Source organism: Lotus japonicus, chromosome 5 (genome assembly GCF_012489685.1).
Source record: "Lotus japonicus ecotype B-129 chromosome 5, LjGifu_v1.2".
In the NCBI taxonomy this organism is placed as follows: Eukaryota; Viridiplantae; Streptophyta; class Magnoliopsida; order Fabales; family Fabaceae; genus Lotus; species Lotus japonicus.
This window is the reverse complement of record NC_080045.1, coordinates 4,616,088-4,636,262: the sequence shown is the minus strand read 5'-3', so window position 1 is coordinate 4,636,262 and position 20,175 is coordinate 4,616,088. Positions and strand designations below refer to the sequence as shown.

Genomic DNA, 20,175 nt, shown 5'->3' with positions numbered 1-20,175 from the left:
AAATTCATCATCTCCCTCTTGATCTTCCATCATCTTTACCATTTTCTCTATCATCAAAAACCCAGAAAATTAAAAATCAAAATCATCTTCATCTCCTTTTCATCTTCGTAACCCGACCCACTCAACCACCGTAACTACTCTCACGCATACAACCACCCTCTTCTCCCTCTTCGTCAAAACCGTCAACCCCAAAACCCTCCTCTCTGAAGCTGATCTGCACGATCTATGAAGAAGGATATGGATTTCTCATCGATTGGCATAGATCTTCTCAGAGGAAAAAGAACCGATTGTTCAGGGATTGTGGTGTTGGATTTCCCACCGATCTGTTCACCTTCATCCCCAACGGTTTAAAGGAAGGCATGGATCTGTTCAGAGGGAGGAACGAGACGAGTGGAAAATTTGGGTCTGTTATTCAGCCTAGAGTAAAGAAAAGTGTGAGATTTGCAGAGAATGGGAACACTTATGAGGTTTATAACAGAAGCATTTGCGAACCAGATCTGAATGGGGATTTGACTTGCTCGGAGGGAAGTTCTTCTAGCGATGACCAGGTAGATATTTTGGAAAATTTTGAGTTGTGCAGTTGAAGATGTCGTGGATTCTTCTCAGGGTGCCAAAAAGGATGATAGTGGAGGATCACCACATAGCAGTGATGATAGGGAAAAGAATCTAATTGGTCTTTGGTTCTGTAAATGGACTTGTAATGTTCCACTTTAGTTGTTGTTTACTGAAAAAAAGATGTTTCTAGTACTACCCAGTTTGAGTCGAACCTCTTGTTTTGTTATTTTGTTTCTCTACTTGTATTTGGGTTCATGGGGTTTGGGAAAAATTATTTTTCTGGGTTTGTTTTTAATTTTGTGGGTTTCAGGTGGTGGTGGGTGAGGAAGTAGGAGGAGGAGTGGTGGTTGAGGGAATAGGTTTTGTGTCAAACTCAGTTTTGGGTTTAAAGATGATGAAGATGATAGAGGAAGAAGATGAAGATCAAGGATTTTCTGGGCTTTTATTTTTTTTCTCTTTTTTAAATTAATTTTTGGGTTCAATTGCACTTTTGGTCCCCGAATCCGTTAGTTTTTTGACGGAAAATTTCCCGGGGACCAAAACTGCTGACGGAGACTAACGTCGGGGTAGTAGAATGCTATTTTTTAACTTTAGGGACTCCGTTTGCACATTTTTGAAACCTGGGGGGCTAAAAGTGCTAATAAGCCTATATAAAATTGACCACTCCTTCTGAACAGCAATGATTCAGTCACATTGGAATTTTCCACGTAACACGTATAACACTATTGAAAAAATAAAGAAATTGGTTTGCAAATTCGATCAAAATATATGTATACAAAAGATAAAAAGAGGGCCAAAATTGTTTCGTTACTTAACAGCATAAATGACTGGACTTCACAAGAAGGATATGGAACTATATACTAACAGCACAGGTTTGGCTTCATGCCCAGGGTAGAATCATCGTTTGGGAGAGTGGAAAGCAAAGAACTGAACCGTGATGTGGTAACTACACCAATAGAATACAGGACCCAGAAAAAGCAAAACTATGAAGTTTTGATTCAAGCCTCTGGCTTCTGCTCATTTTCTGGAATTGAAGTATCTTGCAAATCAATCCGACCTGCATAAACACAATGTTGAAACATAATTAGCTGTAGAATTTCTGAGCTAAACCTTATATATAACCAAATTATGGCATCAGCCAATATAATTGATCACCCTGGAAGACACAAAACTAGAGAATAAAAAGTTCTCATGTTTGGAAATCTTGCTACAATTAATTTTAAAACCAAAATCAATTTTGGGAAAAAGCTACTTCTGCGAGAATCTTCTGGATGCTAGAATTGATTCTGAGGGAAAAAAATCAATCCAAACAATTTTGCTGCAGGCCTGCTGCAATTATTATTTTTCAAAGCATATTTCTTCTCGCGGATTAAGAAATTTTTCTGCCTTGTGTAAATTATTTAATTAATCCATGAAGCATCAGAAGAAAGACTTTACAGACGTGCATTAAGTAAAGCTGATCACTATACCTAACAAAGAAATCAATGAAGGGGCATTTGATGATCCGTTTACTCTGATATCTGCATCTGCAAAATATTATGCTCAAGTCTTAGGATGAATGCTAAAAATTCAAAGCAAAAATGTAGCAGTTATTTTATTCTGACGAGTATCTCCTTTGGTATGCCTACAAATGATCAAGATTTCACTAACTCCAGGTAGTATTTTAAGGGTAAAGTTTACATTCATGATTCAATATAGGAAAACACATTTCTTTGTCAGGACTAATTTCGTTGCCAAGCCTTACATTTCCCACAGATTATATTTTGTAGGATCATTAAGAATTAAATTCCATCTTTATAAAATCTTTATCTAATAGTTTATGTTGCTCTCTGGCTTATACTTGCAAATTCCCAAACAAACTTGCAATTGACAAGTGCCTGACCCAGTGCCCCCTCTCTTTATTGAGCCGGTTTCTTTTGCTTTTTCCGGAGATCCAGTGCCATTCTCTTTTCTCAGTCTTTCAAGTTTAGTTAGCTAATTTCAATCAAGGGTTTCTGGATGAACTAAACCATCTTTCTCACGTCACATCAAATTGAATTCAGGAAATCACTGAAGAGAGCATAACACCAAATGTAAGTGTTGTGCAAGTGCAACAAAGGTATGAAGCACCAGAAGTTGCATACCTGAACTTTCAAGTGATTTAAGGATGTCTGACTTCTTATAAGTATATCCAATGAAATTATTGTCTTTGGATGTCAGCATCTGCATTAGTGTCAAAATAAATAAATATCACATCATTGAAATGAAAACCAAAGAAAAATTTCAAGGAAGTTGTTCAAAGACAACAGCAGAAATACTACATTTTTAAAAGAGCTACTGAAGCAGAGTTTGGAGAGGAATAAACAAAAAATCTCATTAACACAGAAATAGATTGCAAGATGATTTGATTAGATCTTAAAATCCAGAAGAATATATTGTAGCTCATCAAAATAACATATAAGCCTCTAAACAAAAAAACTTAGTGCATTAAGCCATTAACCTTTGAATATCAGTAAATGTAACAGAAGTCAAGACATAATTTTTTGAAATAAAAGGAAAATGTCAAACTTAATAGTTAAAGATATGGTGCAACCCCAAGGATTTTTTTTATGGTTTCACTTTGCTTGTGCACCAACCCACATATGTATGCCACCGAAAAGTGTTCAAAGACACCAGCAGATGTGCAATATGTGAAAGACCGGGGAGAGTTTCAAGAAGGATTAACTTGACAAGTAAAACTAAAAAAATTCATTAACATATATATAGGGGACAAACTGCTTTAAGTAGACCTTACTTATCCAGTGGAATATACAGTACTTCTCATCAAAATAACATTAGAATGGATAAAAGTCTAAAAACTGAAAAATGCAGTGTGCCAACCTTTGAATATCAGTATATATTACAAGAGTCAGATATTAATATTTTTCCAAAAATGAGTCGAAGTTAATAGTTAAGGATATGGTGCAACCAAAAAGTTTTTTTTTTATTTTTTTTTTTTGCACTTTGGCCACCCACCGACGTACATATATATGCCAAGAACATGGTCTGTATGAAAGCTGTTGCTAATTATCTTGACAAATTAAATGCCTGAAGAATTACCTTTCGCCAAGGTCCCACGGTTGTTGTTGAAGATGGTGGGCCGTCTACCTGCCAATGATTGAAATTGCAAGTTTAGATGTGTTCAGAAAGTATGAAATGGAAGAGATAAATCGACTAAACTATTCAGAACCTACAGTTTTGGAAAATATTTGTTATGGATGAGTCTGAAAATGAATCAAAGTGGAAAGGCAAGGGCCAAATAACACTCTGGACAAACAAGAATCAATAACTAAATGATTGGGGAACACTTCACAATAAAAATAAACAATACATAATTATTTATACCTAGCATTTACTTTGTCACTTTGAAAGCTTACCAATGCTTACAAAACCATTTTAAAGAATTTGTTTACAAATTACAACTGTTACTGTCATGTATCTATATAAATACTACCCTCATTCCTATTTATCTGTCCAAAGAGAGAAAAAATACACAAACCAAGCGTCCAATTATTTTGTTGGGATTATTTTAGAAACTCTCTGTTTTGCCCTTTAATCTTAGGAGTTTGAACTTCTCAATGTTGAATACTTCATTATACTTGAGAATTACTAGGTGAGTATATAAGGGTATAAATATAATTGAAAAAATGATAATAAATGTTATCACGAACTACTTCATGGACAGGTGTATAGGAACATTTTTTTCTTTACTCTCTGAATACATAAATAGGAACATATGTAGTGTAGTGGTAAATTATTTATAGAGACAGATATGATTAGGTAATTATGCTTGTTAGAAATAAAACCATTTATGTTCCTCTACCTAACGACTTAAACCTTAAGAAAATTTGATCCTTGGCATGGTATCAGTTGAGCAAAAGGCAGAGTCTGTCAATGTGTCCATGCAAGAGACCTTATGCAGACTATAAATAGATAGTAGCAGGAACAGTAATTTGCATTGTGATGAAGATGGGAAAAAAAGTAACTTACAGATGCATAATGAAATTTTGATTTGATGATTTAAAGCTTACGAAAAATTATTGCAAACGTAAATTTCACGAAAATGTACTTACATCTGGAAACTTCTCAAAGTTTTGTGTGTCCAAGTCTCCATTGACTGTAGGTTTAAATGCAGCTTCCATTTCATAAAGCATGTCCCACTGAGTACACTTGAACCATGGATGAGCCTGAAAAATCAAGTAGTAACATGTCAACACTAGACTTATGCAGATTAATATGCCTAGAATAAATAGCTTGAGAGAAGGAATACCAAATTAGTAACAATATATAGTTCACTCTAGTATCTAGTGAATTATCATAACAACTTGGCTACACCTAGACTATGAGAGTTCTTACCTTCATTTCTTCTGCTCCCCTGGTTCCTAGTCTTGTGTCAACATCACACAGTAAGCGACAGATCAGATCCTTAGCCTCAGCTGATATTTTGGGTTCATCGGGGAATTTCAGGCATGTTTTCCAGTTAACAATCTGAGACAATAGAGAAACATCAGGTTTTAATGAATAAATAGAAGACAGAAAGAGAATATAAAATTCAATGAATGATAATACCTTACGGCAAGTCATCCTTGGATCGTCAGAACAAAATGGAGGGTAGCCAATAAGCATCTCATACATGATTGCCCCAAGAGACCACCAATCACATTCTATTCCATATCCCTTCTTGAGCAAAACTTCAGGTGCCATATAATCAAGAGTTCCAACGGTTGAATATGCCTGACAGTGTTTTATCATAAGAGTTAACAGACTTCACATATAAAAAAAATTGCCCTTCACAGTAATAACATAATAAATTTTAAATATAATTTAAAGCATTTTAGGATTTGATTATTCACTTCTTTTTTTTAATTCTCTCTCAGAAAGGTTTTCATTGTAAACTGTTTGGAACAAAAAATAAATTAAACCAAACATGTAAAGTTTGTTATCATACAAAATAAATTCACTTCTTCATGTGCTTTACTATTTGATTTTACACCAAAATTAGTTATAATATATACTGAGGAACTTGAAATGGGGTGAAAGGCATACCAATGCTCGGCGGTTACGTTTCCACTGTTGTAATTGTTCCTTTGGCATCAACCAAGGTGAGGCAGAAAATTCACTAGTTGATTCTTGATCAGTAAAATCTTCGTTTTCCAATAAAATTGTTGAATACTTATCATCAAGAGGCTTACATAAGCCGAAGTCTGAAAGCTTCAAATGGCCATTTTTATCCAGTATCAGGTTATCTGGTTTTATATCCCTACAAGCAGAATATCATGAACTGAGCATAAATGTACTTATTTCACATGAGAAGAATTATTTACTCACAGGAAATTTGAAAGCTTCCACCGGAAACATATTATGCTATAATCTTAGGTAAGTTTGGGATTACGGCCAATCCACTATACCATAAAGGATTAGCCGTAATTTTCCTAAGATTCTCCTAATATTTTTGGAAGACCAATCCACTATACCATAATTTTATATAAATCATTTTACAACAGCATAAAAGTAACTGACGAGATTATACATAAAGATATTCCTTTACAATCTGACAGGCTTAATATAAACTGCATTATCTATAATCAACATCGTCATTTCTTGTTAATATGGTAAGCTGCATACATGTAAGCACACTGTTTTTTCATGATTTCAGATAACTGTGTTTTATCTTTGTTAGATCAAGTGAGTCATGTTGTACCTTCTAAGTGTTCACTACTCACAACTCATAGCCTCTTCAGAATAAAGTGGCTGTGCCAATCACAAGAACAACAGTTCGACAATAGTGGAATAGCCATACCTATGTACATAGTTGTGTTGATGTATTGAGTGGATCGCAAGAATGCTTTCAGCAATGTAGAAACGAGCAACATCTTCAGAAAGGATATCTTCTCTCATTAACAATGTCATAATGTCACCTCCAGGTAAATATTCCATGATGAGATATAGGAAATCCGAATCTTGGAATGAATAATGAAGTTTTACTATACATCTGCTATCAACCTCTGCCAGCAAGTTCCTCTCAGATCGTACATGTTCTACCTAAATTAGAATGATATTTGACAAAAAAAAAGTTTGAATGATATCATGATGTAAAAAAGAAGCCCAGATGGTCAAAATAACTTCTTCTAAAGATAATATTTTGTCTATTTGGTGTTGAAATTTTTAACCTATAGCATAATTGAACCCTAAGCTTGCAATGAATGAATTAAGTCCATTAAAATCCAATATCCAAAGTTATGGGGGAAGCTCCATGATAGCTAAATAAAATTTAGACAACAGAACTGCTGGAAACAGCAGGAATAGGGAAGTAGCAGCTTGTTGAGATTATACAATGCCTTCTCCAACTAAGGAAAATAAGCTGATTACAAAAACAAATCAGACAGCCTTGAGCCGATACTATGTACTGGCTAGCACTTTATTTTCTACTGGACTGAATTTCAAACAAAAATTTGGATTTTTACACCAGAAAGTATGATGATCTGCAGTATGTAGACACTGGGAGTTGAAAATTGGAATAAATTCGCCTACCTACTCACCAGGCTAATCATTAAGAAAACTAAACAATATAAAAGCCATCCACATGCCTATGCAACGCAAATCAGCAGCGAGGCATCCCAGCTAGATCAACTAATGTTCGATGCTTAATTCAAACTTTTACCATATACTAGTATATGACAATAGGCAATAGCTAAACCATCATAATATCAGTCAGTGTAATTAGGGAAGTATTAATTAAATGGAGGAATTGGGTAAAACACAGATGAATTGTGAATGTTGCTTTTTTCCTAATTTCCTGCAGTGATTAGTATGATTATTAAGATCGCCGCATCGAAGTATAATATATATGCCAAGTTTGACAATTGGTACCTGTCCACGGCTAAGCATATCTGATTTCTTCAATTTCTTCATGGCAAAAATCTCTCCTGTATCTTTAGCGCGACATAACCTCACCTACATTATCCAAAAACGCTAAGAACTTAACAGTGATGCATAAACCTATTAACTTTGCAACAAGAAGACCCTACAAAAGTCAAAAGGTTTATGAAGGAACATTAATGCATGACTCGACCATGTTTCCATACCTCACCAAAAGCACCTTTACCAATCACCGTCAATTGCTCGAAGTCGTCAATTCCAATCTTCCGTCTCTGAAGCCTCATGTACTCAGTTTCTCTGCGCGCCAAATTCCTCATCATCTCCTCCTGCTCTTCAGCTGATACTTGAGATTCCTGCACTTTCCTTTGAAGTGCTCTACGTCTGAATCAGAGTCATAACAAACTTCAATTAATTAACAGATCCACTTAACTTAAGATCAAATTCAATCATGTCATATCATACCACACTAAACACAAATTCCAAATCTTAGTCCAATTGAACATTCACTGATTCACATACATATAATATAATCTTTTCACGTAATTTCTAAAATTACGCTATGATTGATTATTCATTAGTTTCTAAAATTAAATCTAATTTCACCGATTAAATTAAATCTACTTAAGTTGAAACTTTCAATTCATCATTAGACTGATGAACAGAGAGAGATGAATCTGATTATGATAAGCAGTGAAAACTGAGAATGATTATCACGTAATTGTTGCTAAAACGAGCATTAGATTAGAGAAAATAATCGAATTGTTATCAATAAATGCGAGAAAGAAATCAAATCAGAAAGGAAAGAGTGAAATGCGAGGTAGGTACGTTACCTGTCCTTGCGATCCTGCAAACCTTGAAGATAATTCTTGTAATGATTCTCGATGAATTGCTTAGCAGCGGCGGCTTTCTGCCGCGTGACCGGAGAAGAAACGGAGACGTCGGGGCCGGAGTCAAAGTCGCCGGCGGCGCGATCGTTGTGCTTCAGGTGAATGGCACCGAGCCTAACCGTTCCATCGTAACCGTCCATTACTCCGATCGCCGATCAGAACGAGATCTGACGATCGATGATGAAGTGTGTGCAGTTATAAAAGAAACTCGAGGTACGTAACGTGTTGAATAAGGAGAACGAAGTGAAACAGTGAGTGGAATGGAAACGAGAGAAGTGCTTGGAAAATGGAAAATGCTTACAAAGCTGTAGCAAGGCTGGCTGTGTCTTATCTGTAATTCTGATGAGTTGTCTCTTCTTCGAATTCTGGTTTTCTTTCTCTCTTTTTTTAATTGAATTTCTCAAGTGAGAAAAATACTACAGAATATGATGAATTGATGATAGATGGAAATTTGGAAAACTCCAATTTTGTCTTTTTGAATCATGATAGTCAATGAATCAGGTCCAACTCTTCATGTTTTATTCTGTTTTTTCCTTATTTTTTTACAGTGCTAACTTAAGGAAATGAAGAAAAAATATATTCTATGTTTTGGTCACTAAGGGATGGGAAGCTCACTTGGTCAGTTAAATGAAAGTATTGAAGGGTGAAGAGTCATGGTGAACTCCGAACCAAACAATAAAAGTTTGATTATAAGCCCCAAAACACATACTATAATTTTGTTATTAGTTAAAATTATTATTAAGAATAAAAGAGTCCTATTAACTAACACATTCTCTCACACTCTTTATGATTAGTGTATCTTTTCAAATGTCAAAACAGTTACACTTTAAAGTGCTCAAATTTTTAAATTTATATCAATTTATGCAATGTGTTGAAGTGTGTGTTCAAAAAAGTTATTTTAACCATTAAAAAAATTATTTTACGCAATAGGTGTGGTATGATAGTTGTTCACATCATCTCTTAGCTTTGAGGTTGAAATTTCGATTCTCATCTAGGAAAATATATCATATTTTGTAGTCAATGATTTATCTATTGTCAAAATACACTTGTGTAAAAAACAAGTTTTATTTTTAAAGAAATAATTAGTTGTTAAAACGTGTATAAAATACTGATAGAGGGGTAGACGGTGCACTGTTTGAAAACATGAGGGGTAGAAACGTCGACAAAAATAGAGTAGAGGCAGAATTTGCACAAACTTAAAACATCAGGGGCCAAAAATGTTTTTTAGCATATATAAATATATGAAATAATTTTTTTGTGTGTTAAAATTTGCTACTCCTAAGAATCAAATTCTTAATTTATGGGTTAAGATATCCACTTTTTATCACATGAAATAATTTTGTTACTACTTACTACTTATGTAGTACAATATTTGGCAAACGTTATTTTAAAGGAGCCGGGGGTGAATGAATTTGGCAAGTACTAGTAGTAAGAGTGAATGAATGAATGCATCACGCATCGTTTTCCTCACATGAAAGTGGTGGAATCTTTGGAAGCATTCTGCATCCATCATCATTTCAGATTCTGACTTGTGGAGAGTAACGCTATTGTCGGCGGAGATCCATATATGAGCACAAGTGAAGAAAGAAAGGGAATTCACGTTCTCATGCATTCATTGCGTGGGGACCAGATCTTCTATCCTCCAAATGGATCATATTCATAATTTCATACGAAGATCTAAATCAAAATAATCAAATTTGGTTCCATTTTGTTGGTTAGTTGACTTATTTTACGAACTAAACCAACCAACTGTAAGCAAGCATTGACCTGATTGAATTTTAACATTAAACAACAACCACAAGCAATCCATGTGGTCTGATATGGGCGAACCAAGTTATCATGTAATGGGGCTAATCAATATTCTGTACTTAATGGGCCGGGTCACCCATGGTCCATTCGGACTAAAAACCCAAGCTATAAATAAAGGCACCACCCAAGCGGTAGGGGGACCTATCATTTCACGCAATTTTCCTAGTTGTCATTTACTTCGCTTGCTCTCAGTTTGATTAGCCCACGTCTAAGGTTCCATACCGGAACATTGGCGCCCACCGTGGGGCCGAAGGAACTTTTCCTAGGCTTCATACGCAGGAACAATGGTGACTCGATCTGGGGCGAACGGAGAGAGGAACCAAAATCCTCCTGATGGTGTTTCTCCCGACGTTCTCCAACGGATCATGGATGATCTTAATGATCTCCGTCAACACAATCAGCAACTTCAGAATCAACTTACTGATCTCAACCAGACACATGGGCTAAGAGAGGGCGATCGAAGGATGGCGGAAACGGTGGTGGATTTCCAACCCTTCACAGAAGAAATAGCAAACACTACCGTTCCGGACAACCTGAAGACGCTTGTTTTGGATTCGTATTATGGCGATATTGATCCTAAGGACCATTTGGTGTATTTCAACACGAAGATGGTTATTGTGGGAGCATCAGATGCACTCAAATGCAAGATGCTTCCTTCGACTTTCAAGAAATCGGCAATGATTTGGTTTACCACTTTGCCTTCACGTTCAATTGTGAATTTCACAGAGTTATCGGCGAAGTTTTTGTCTCAATTTTCAACCAGCCGTGCTAAGAAGGTTACACCGGCGACATTGTTTAATGTTCGTCAAGGACCAAATGAAACTTTACAGTCATATATGGGGCGATTTAATCAATTGTCTGTTCATTTGGAGGATAAGATGCCAGAAATTTGCATTGCAGCGTTTGAGTTAGGCTTAAGGCCTGGGAGTTTGAACAGCAATTTAAGCAGAAAGCCGGTAGAGACGATGGCACAGTTACGTGTAAGAGTTCAAGGATTCATAAGGGAGGAGCAAAGTGATCAAGTCAAGAAAAACCGCCCGAATGCGGCGTATACAGGACAACAACAACAGTTTGAGGCGAAGAGGGGAGCAGTTACCGATCAGCGTTCAAAAGGATCGGCTGAACGTGGGGATAAAGGATGCAATTGCAGGAACCGTTATGATAACCGTTCTCAATTTAAACATCATGCTCAACCATATGGGACTCGTGGGTATGGACATTCGATGACGTGGACCCGGAATCAAAATGATCGTGTAACACCTTTGGCGGTTAATTTAACCGAGGCTTTACACACGTGCTTGGAGGCGAATGTAATCCGTTTTCCTCGGCAACCAAAACAACCAACAAGCAACAACGTGGATAAGAGAAAGTGATGTGAGTATCATAGAATCTCGGGACACGACACTGATGATTGCTTCACTTTGCGAAAGGAGATTGAAAAACTGATAAAGGCTGGATGCATGCAACACTTAGCTGGGCGAAACAATTCAAATAAGGCAGAAACTTCAACAAAGCGTGATGAAAAGGGAAAGGAGATTGATAATGATGAACAAAATAAGCAGTCAGATGGAAAGGCGAAGGGGCGGATTCATTCTATTTTTTGTGGATTTCGTGGCGGAGGAACTACTAATTCAGCTCGTAAGAGGTACGTTCATTCCATTAATGTTGTTTATTCTAATGATTGGGGAAGTTGGGCAACCAATCAACCCGATATAACTTTTATTGTGCGAGATTTTGAGGGAGTTCAACCTCATGAAGACGATCCAATTGTTGTAATGCTGAGAATTGCTGATTACGAAATTGAGAGGGTACTTCTGGATCAAGGAAGCTCGGCGGATTTGATTTATGGTGATGCTTTTGAAAAATTGGGGCTAACTGAATCTGACTTGTTGCCTTACGATGGCTCTTTAGTGGGTTTTTCTGGAGAAAAAGTATTTGTTCGAGGTTATGTGGAGCTGAAGACTGTCTTTGGAGAAGGGAAAAATGCGGAGACATTTGCTATTAAGTTTTTGGTAGTAAAATGTACTTCGCCTTATAATGTACTCATTGGGAGGCCATCACTAAGCAGATTGGGGGCGATCATTTCTACACGACACTTAACAGCTAAGTATCCGTTGAGCAGAGGAGGAGTTGGAGTTTTAAAGGCTGACCAAATGGTTGCCAGAAAGTGTTATTCAGAAAGTTTCAAGCAGTATGGACATATGGGAAAGAAGGCAGTGAAAGAGGGGCATCGAGTATATGAGGTGAATGTAGATCAGACAGACATTAGTTTGGATCCTCGTGATGGATTCATTGAGCACAAGATGACATCAGAGGATGAAACTAAGGCTATCCAGATTGGCGAGCGAAATTTGAAAGTTGGTGTCAATTTAACTACAAGTCAAGAGAACATGTTGGTAAAGTTGTTATCTGATAATATGGATTTATTTTCATGGAGTGCAAAGGATCTACCAGGAATCGATCCGGAATTTATTTGTCACAAATTGGCTTTAAATCCCGGGGCGAAACCTATTGTTCAATTCAAAAGAAAGATGGGCGAAGAGAAGGCAGAGGCAGTGAAGGTGGAAACCAACAAGTTACTGGAAGCTGGATTCATTAGGGAGGTTAAGTATCCAACATGGTTGGCGAATGTAGTAATGGTGAAGAAGGCTAATGGAAAATGGCGAATGTGCACAGATTATACAGACTTAAACAAGCATTGTCCTAAAGATTCATATCCTTTACCGAATATTGATAAGCTTGTGGACAGGGCGTCTGGATTCGGAATGCTTAGCCTCATGGATGCATATTCAGGGTATCATCAGATAAGAATGTATCAGCCAGACGAAGAGAAGACAGCTTTTATGACGAATCAGGCGAACTATTGCTATCAGACTATGCCGTTTGGGCTGAAGAATGCGGGAGCAACATACCAGAGGTTGATGGATAAGGTGTTTGACAAGCAGGTGGGGCGGAACATGGAGATTTATGTAGATGACATGGTGGTCAAGTCAGAGGAAATGATGGCACACTGTTCTGATCTCGAAGAGGCGTTTGGCGAGCTAAGAAAGCATAACATGAGACTTAACCCAGAAAAATGTTCGTTTGGAATTCAAAGTGGAAAGTTTTTGGGCTTCATGATCACAAAGAGAGGAATTGAGGCAAATCCTGATAAGTGTAAGGCGATACTTGATATGCAGAGTCCAACCTCAGTTAAAGATGTGCAAAAATTAACAGGAAGGATAGCAGCTTTGTCCAGGTTTCTTCCGTGTTCTGGGGAAAAATCAGCATCATTTTTTCAATGTTTAAGGAAGAACAAAACTTTTCAGTGGACTGAAGAATGTGAAAGGGCGTTCAAAAGTTTGAAGGATCATTTGTCCAGCCCGCCAATTTTAGCTAAACCAATTCCAGGTATTTCATTGTCAATGTTTATTTCCATATCTGATAATGCAGTTAGTTCAGTTTTGTTGCAAGAGAATAAAGATGATATGAGGATCATATATTTTGTGAGTCACGCTCTTCAAGGGGCTGAGGTTAGATACCAAAAAATTGAAAAGGCTGCGTTAGCTTTAATTATATCCGCCAGGAAGTTAAGACCTTATTTTCAAGGCTTTCCAATAGTGGTAAAAACTGACTTGCCACTTCGCCAAGTTTTGCAAAAGCCTGATTTGGCTGGAAGAATGGTCTCCTGGGCTGTTGAATTGTCGGAATTTGGAATCACTTTTGAAAGGAAAGGTTTGGTTAAAGCACAGGTATTGGTGGATTTTGTCAACGAAATGTCTTCCAGTGAAAAAACTATGGAAGTTGGAGAATGGAGTTTGTCCGTGGATGGTTCATCCAATGTCAAGGGAAGTGGTGCCGGAATAATTCTAGAAGGGCCAGGAGGCGTGACAGTTGAACAGTCACTCAAGTTTGACTTCAAAGCAAGTAATAATCAGGCAGAGTACGAAGCTATAATTGCAGGTTTGAAGTTGTCGATCGAGATGGGAGTCAAGAGCATAATGATTAAAACAGATTCTCAGATAGTTTCCAGGCAAATTCAGGGTGAATATCAGGCGAGGGATGCACAGCTGGCTAAGTATTTACTGAAAGCTCAAGGGTTGATAAAGCATATAGGCAAAGTGCATGTCAATTATGTTCCGAGGGAGGAGAATAGAAGGGCGGATATACTGTCGAAGTTAGCGAGCACCAAGAAGCCGAGGAACAATAAGTCAGTCATTCAGGATGTTTTGAACAGCCCAAGCATTGAAGAGGATGAGATAGTGATGGTGTTGACTGTAACAGATTCAGATTGGATGGGGCGAATCAAAGAGTGCTTGGAAGCATAAGGCTCTGATTTGCTGAAATTTTCTAAAGACCAAGTTCGTGAGGCAAGTCATTACACATTACTGGGCGAACAATTGTATAGAAGAGGGATTGGAGTTCCTTTGTTGAGATGTGTCCCTAAAGATGAGGCAGAAAGAATTATGTTTGAAGTTCATGAGGGCGTGTGTGCAAGTCATGTGGGAGGCAGATCTTTGGCGGCGAAATTACTCAGAGCAGGATTCTATTGGCCAACTTTAAGAGGGGATTGTATGGACTACGTGAAGAATGCGAAAAATGTCAAATTTATGCAGATTTACATAGGGCGCCACCTGAAGCTCTTAGCTCAATGAGTTCATCGTGGCCATTTGCAATGTGGGGAGTGAATATTCTGGGACCGTTTACTCCAGCAGGTTCTCAGATTAGATTTGTTTTGGTTGCGGTAGACTACTTCACTAAGTGGATCGAGGCGGAATCAATGGCGAAGATAACAGCAGAGAAAGTCAAGAAATTTTATTGGAGAAAATTGATTTGTAGGTTTGGCGTACCAGCAACTATCATCTCAGATAATGGAACACAGTTTACTAGCAGGAGTGTGAAGAATTTTTGTGCAGAAATGGGAATTGAAATGCGCTTCGCCTCAGTGGAGCATCCTCAGACAAATGGTCAGGTAGAGTCAGCAAATAAAGTCATTCTCAATGGAATTAAGAAGCGGCTAGGCGAAGCTAAAGGATTGTGGGCTGAGGAGTTGATCACAGTGATTTGGGCTTACAACACTACCCCTCAATCCACTACTGGCGAATCACCTTTCAAGTTGACTTATGGGGTAGATGCTATGATCCCAGTAGAGTTGCAAGATGTAACTTTCAGGGTGGCGACTTATAATGAAAACCAGAATGATATGAATAGATTGGTTGATCTCAATTTGGCAGAGGAAATGCAAGCAGAAGTTCGTCTGAGGCAGGCAGTGGTAAAACAGAGATCTGAAAGGCGATACAATTCCAGAGTGGTTCCGAGGCAAATGAAAGTTGGTGATTTGGTGCTGCGTCGAAAGGCAAAGGGACCTGAGGATTCGAAGTTATCACCTAATTGGGAAGGACCTTACAGGATTCTTCGTGAGCTTGGTCAAGGGGCTTATCATTTGGAGGAACTATCAGGGCGAAGGGTTCCAAGAGCTTGGAACGCACAACACCTCCGCTATTACTACAGCTGATTCGCCATTTGTGTTCTGTACAGTTTGTGTTTTTGTTAAGTTTGTAGCAGTATGTTGTGTTCAAGACTATGTTGGTTTTCAGTGTGTTGTTTAAGAATCTGTTATGTGTGTAAGACTTAGTGGGATGCACTCTTTTCTCTACCCCAGGCGGGAGAGTTTTTAACGAGGCATCACACATTAATGAATAACAGGTATGCACTCTTTTCTCTACCCCAGGCGGGAGAGTTTTTAACGAGGCATAACCTTTAAAAATGTTCATGTGTGCAACATTTTTCATTCTTGTTTCTTGATTGGAAACATATCAACTTATTGTAGGCGATATTGATCCTAAGGACCATTTGGTGTATTTCAACACGAAGATGGTTATTGTGGGAGCATCAGATGCACTCAAATGCAAGATGCTTCCTTCGACTTTCAAGAAATCGGCAATGATTTGGTTTACCACTTTGCCTTCACGTTCAATTGTGAATTTCACAGAGTTATCGGCGAAGTTTTTGTCTCAATTTTCAACCAGCCGTGCTAAGAAGGTTACACCGGCGACATTGTTTAATGTTCGTCAAGGACCAAATGAAACTTTACAGTCATATATGGGGCGATTTAATCAATTGTCTGTTCATTTGGAGGATAAGATGCCAGAAATTTGCATTGCAGCGTTTGAGTTAGGCTTAAGGCCTGGGAGTTTGAACAGCAATTTAAGCAGAAAGCCGGTAGAGACGATGGCACAGTTACGTGTAAGAGTTCAAGGATTCATAAGGGAGGAGCAAAGTGATCAAGTCAAGAAAAACCGCCCGAATGCGGCGTATACAGGACAACAACAACAGTTTGAGGCGAAGAGGGGAGCAGTTACCGATCAGCGTTCAAAAGGATCGGCTGAACGTGGGGATAAAGGATGCAATTGCAGGAACCGTTATGATAACCGTTCTCAATTTAAACATCATGCTCAACCATATGGGACTCGTGGGTATGGACATTCGATGACGTGGACCCGGAATCAAAATGATCGTGTAACACCTTTGGCGGTTAATTTAACCGAGGCTTTACACACGTGCTTGGAGGCGAATGTAATCCGTTTTCCTCGGCAACCAAAACAACCAACAAGCAACAACGTGGATAAGAGAAAGTGGTGTGAGTATCATAGAATCTCGGGACACGACACTGATGATTGCTTCACTTTGCGAAAGGAGATTGAAAAACTGATAAAGGCTGGATGCATGCAACACTTAGCTGGGCGAAACAATTCAAATAAGGCAGAAACTTCAACAAAGCGTGATGAAAAGGGAAAGGAGATTGATAATGATGAACAAAATAAGCAGTCAGATGGAAAGGCGAAGGGGCGGATTCATTCTATTTTTTGTGGATTTCGTGGCGGAGGAACTACTAATTCAGCTCGTAAGAGGTACGTTCATTCCATTAATGTTGTTTATTCTAATGATTGGGGAAGTTGGGCAACCAATCAACCCGATATAACTTTTATTGTGCGAGATTTTGAGGGAGTTCAACCTCATGAAGACGATCCAATTGTTGTAATGCTGAGAATTGCTGATTACGAAATTGAGAGGGTACTTCTGGATCAAGGAAGCTCGGCGGATTTGATTTATGGTGATGCTTTTGAAAAATTGGGGCTAACTGAATCTGACTTGTTGCCTTACGATGGCTCTTTAGTGGGTTTTTCTGGAGAAAAAGTATTTGTTCGAGGTTATGTGGAGCTGAAGACTGTCTTTGGAGAAGGGAAAAATGCGGAGACATTTGCTATTAAGTTTTTGGTAGTAAAATGTACTTCGCCTTATAATGTACTCATTGGGAGGCCATCACTAAGCAGATTGGGGGCGATCATTTCTACACGACACTTAACAGCTAAGTATCCGTTGAGCAGAGGAGGAGTTGGAGTTTTAAAGGCTGACCAAATGGTTGCCAGAAAGTGTTATTCAGAAAGTTTCAAGCAGTATGGACATATGGGAAAGAAGGCAGTGAAAGAGGGGCATCGAGTATATGAGGTGAATGTAGATCAGACAGACATTAGTTTGGATCCTCGTGATGGATTCATTGAGCACAAGATGACATCAGAGGATGAAACTAAGGCTATCCAGATTGGCGAGCGAAATTTGAAAGTTGGTGTCAATTTAACTACAAGTCAAGAGAACATGTTGGTAAAGTTGTTATCTGATAATATGGATTTATTTTCATGGAGTGCAAAGGATCTACCAGGAATCGATCCGGAATTTATTTGTCACAAATTGGCTTTAAATCCCGGGGCGAAACCTATTGTTCAATTCAAAAGAAAGATGGGCGAAGAGAAGGCAGAGGCAGTGAAGGTGGAAACCAACAAGTTACTGGAAGCTGGATTCATTAGGGAGGTTAAGTATCCAACATGGTTGGCGAATGTAGTAATGGTGAAGAAGGCTAATGGAAAATGGCGAATGTGCACAGATTATACAGACTTAAACAAGCATTGTCCTAAAGATTCATATCCTTTACCGAATATTGATAAGCTTGTGGACAGGGCGTCTGGATTCGGAATGCTTAGCCTCATGGATGCATATTCAGGGTATCATCAGATAAGAATGTATCAGCCAGACGAAGAGAAGACAGCTTTTATGACGAATCAGGCGAACTATTGCTATCAGACTATGCCGTTTGGGCTGAAGAATGCGGGAGCAACATACCAGAGGTTGATGGATAAGGTGTTTGACAAGCAGGTGGGGCGGAACATGGAGATTTATGTAGATGACATGGTGGTCAAGTCAGAGGAAATGATGGCACACTGTTCTGATCTCGAAGAGGCGTTTGGCGAGCTAAGAAAGCATAACATGAGACTTAACCCAGAAAAATGTTCGTTTGGAATTCAAAGTGGAAAGTTTTTGGGCTTCATGATCACAAAGAGAGGAATTGAGGCAAATCCTGATAAGTGTAAGGCGATACTTGATATGCAGAGTCCAACCTCAGTTAAAGATGTGCAAAAATTAACAGGAAGGATAGCAGCTTTGTCCAGGTTTCTTCCGTGTTCTGGGGAAAAATCAGCATCATTTTTTCAATGTTTAAGGAAGAACAAAACTTTTCAGTGGACTGAAGAATGTGAAAGGGCGTTCAAAAGTTTGAAGGATCATTTGTCCAGCCCGCCAATTTTAGCTAAACCAATTCCAGGTATTTCATTGTCAATGTTTATTTCCATATCTGATAATGCAGTTAGTTCAGTTTTGTTGCAAGAGAATAAAGATGATATGAGGATCATATATTTTGTGAGTCACGCTCTTCAAGGGGCTGAGGTTAGATACCAAAAAATTGAAAAGGCTGCGTTAGCTTTAATTATATCCGCCAGGAAGTTAAGACCTTATTTTCAAGGCTTTCCAATAGTGGTAAAAACTGACTTGCCACTTCGCCAAGTTTTGCAAAAGCCTGATTTGGCTGGAAGAATGGTCTCCTGGGCTGTTGAATTGTCGGAATTTGGAATCACTTTTGAAAGGAAAGGTTTGGTTAAAGCACAGGTATTGGTGGATTTTGTCAACGAAATGTCTTCCAGTGAAAAAACTATGGAAGTTGGAGAATGGAGTTTGTCCGTGGATGGTTCATCCAATGTCAAGGGAAGTGGTGCCGGAATAATTCTAGAAGGGCCAGGAGGCGTGACAGTTGAACAGTCACTCAAGTTTGACTTCAAAGCAAGTAATAATCAGGCAGAGTACGAAGCTATAATTGCAGGTTTGAAGTTGTCGATCGAGATGGGAGTCAAGAGCATAATGATTAAAACAGATTCTCAGATAGTTTCCAGGCAAATTCAGGGTGAATATCAGGCGAGGGATGCACAGCTGGCTAAGTATTTACTGAAAGCTCAAGGGTTGATAAAGCATATAGGCAAAGTGCATGTCAATTATGTTCCGAGGGAGGAGAATAGAAGGGCGGATATACTGTCGAAGTTAGCGAGCACCAAGAAGCCGAGGAACAATAAGTCAGTCATTCAGGATGTTTTGAACAGCCCAAGCATTGAAGAGGATGAGATAGTGATGGTGTTGACTGTAACAGATTCAGATTGGATGGGGCGAATCAAAGAGTGCTTGGAAGCATAAGGCTCTGATTTGCTGAAATTTTCTAAAGACCAAGTTCGTGAGGCAAGTCATTACACATTACTGGGCGAACAATTGTATAGAAGAGGGATTGGAGTTCCTTTGTTGAGATGTGTCCCTAAAGATGAGGCAGAAAGAATTATGTTTGAAGTTCATGAGGGCGTGTGTGCAAGTCATGTGGGAGGCAGATCTTTGGCGGCGAAATTACTCAGAGCAGGATTCTATTGGCCAACTTTAAGAGGGGATTGTATGGACTACGTGAAGAATGCGAAAAATGTCAAATTTATGCAGATTTACATAGGGCGCCACCTGAAGCTCTTAGCTCAATGAGTTCATCGTGGCCATTTGCAATGTGGGGAGTGAATATTCTGGGACCGTTTACTCCAGCAGGTTCTCAGATTAGATTTGTTTTGGTTGCGGTAGACTACTTCACTAAGTGGATCGAGGCGGAATCAATGGCGAAGATAACAGCAGAGAA

General features: G+C 38.5%; 2 protein-coding genes across 2 annotated transcripts; one reads left to right on the top strand and one right to left on the bottom strand.

Moving 5' to 3' along the window:
• Positions 1 to 1,254: 1,254 nt before the first annotated feature.
• On the bottom strand, positions 1,255 to 8,716 carry LOC130717529 (uncharacterized). Its single transcript, XM_057567775.1, has 12 exons — positions 8,283 to 8,716; positions 7,659 to 7,833; positions 7,444 to 7,527; positions 6,374 to 6,615; positions 5,620 to 5,833; positions 5,143 to 5,307; positions 4,930 to 5,061; positions 4,647 to 4,760; positions 3,634 to 3,681; positions 2,679 to 2,757; positions 2,025 to 2,081; positions 1,255 to 1,612 (listed from the first exon to the last, which is right to left on the bottom strand). The coding sequence occupies exons 1-12, from the start codon at positions 8,477 to 8,479 to the stop codon at positions 1,554 to 1,556; spliced, it is 1,566 nt and encodes a 521-aa protein (XP_057423758.1). The 5' UTR covers positions 8,480 to 8,716; the 3' UTR covers positions 1,255 to 1,553.
• A 1,716-nt stretch (positions 8,717 to 10,432) lies between these two features.
• LOC130717552 (uncharacterized) lies at positions 10,433 to 11,521 on the top strand. The gene has a single exon (XM_057567806.1). The coding sequence runs from the start codon at positions 10,433 to 10,435 to the stop codon at positions 11,519 to 11,521; it is 1,089 nt and encodes a 362-aa protein (XP_057423789.1).
• Positions 11,522 to 20,175: the final 8,654 nt, after the last annotated feature.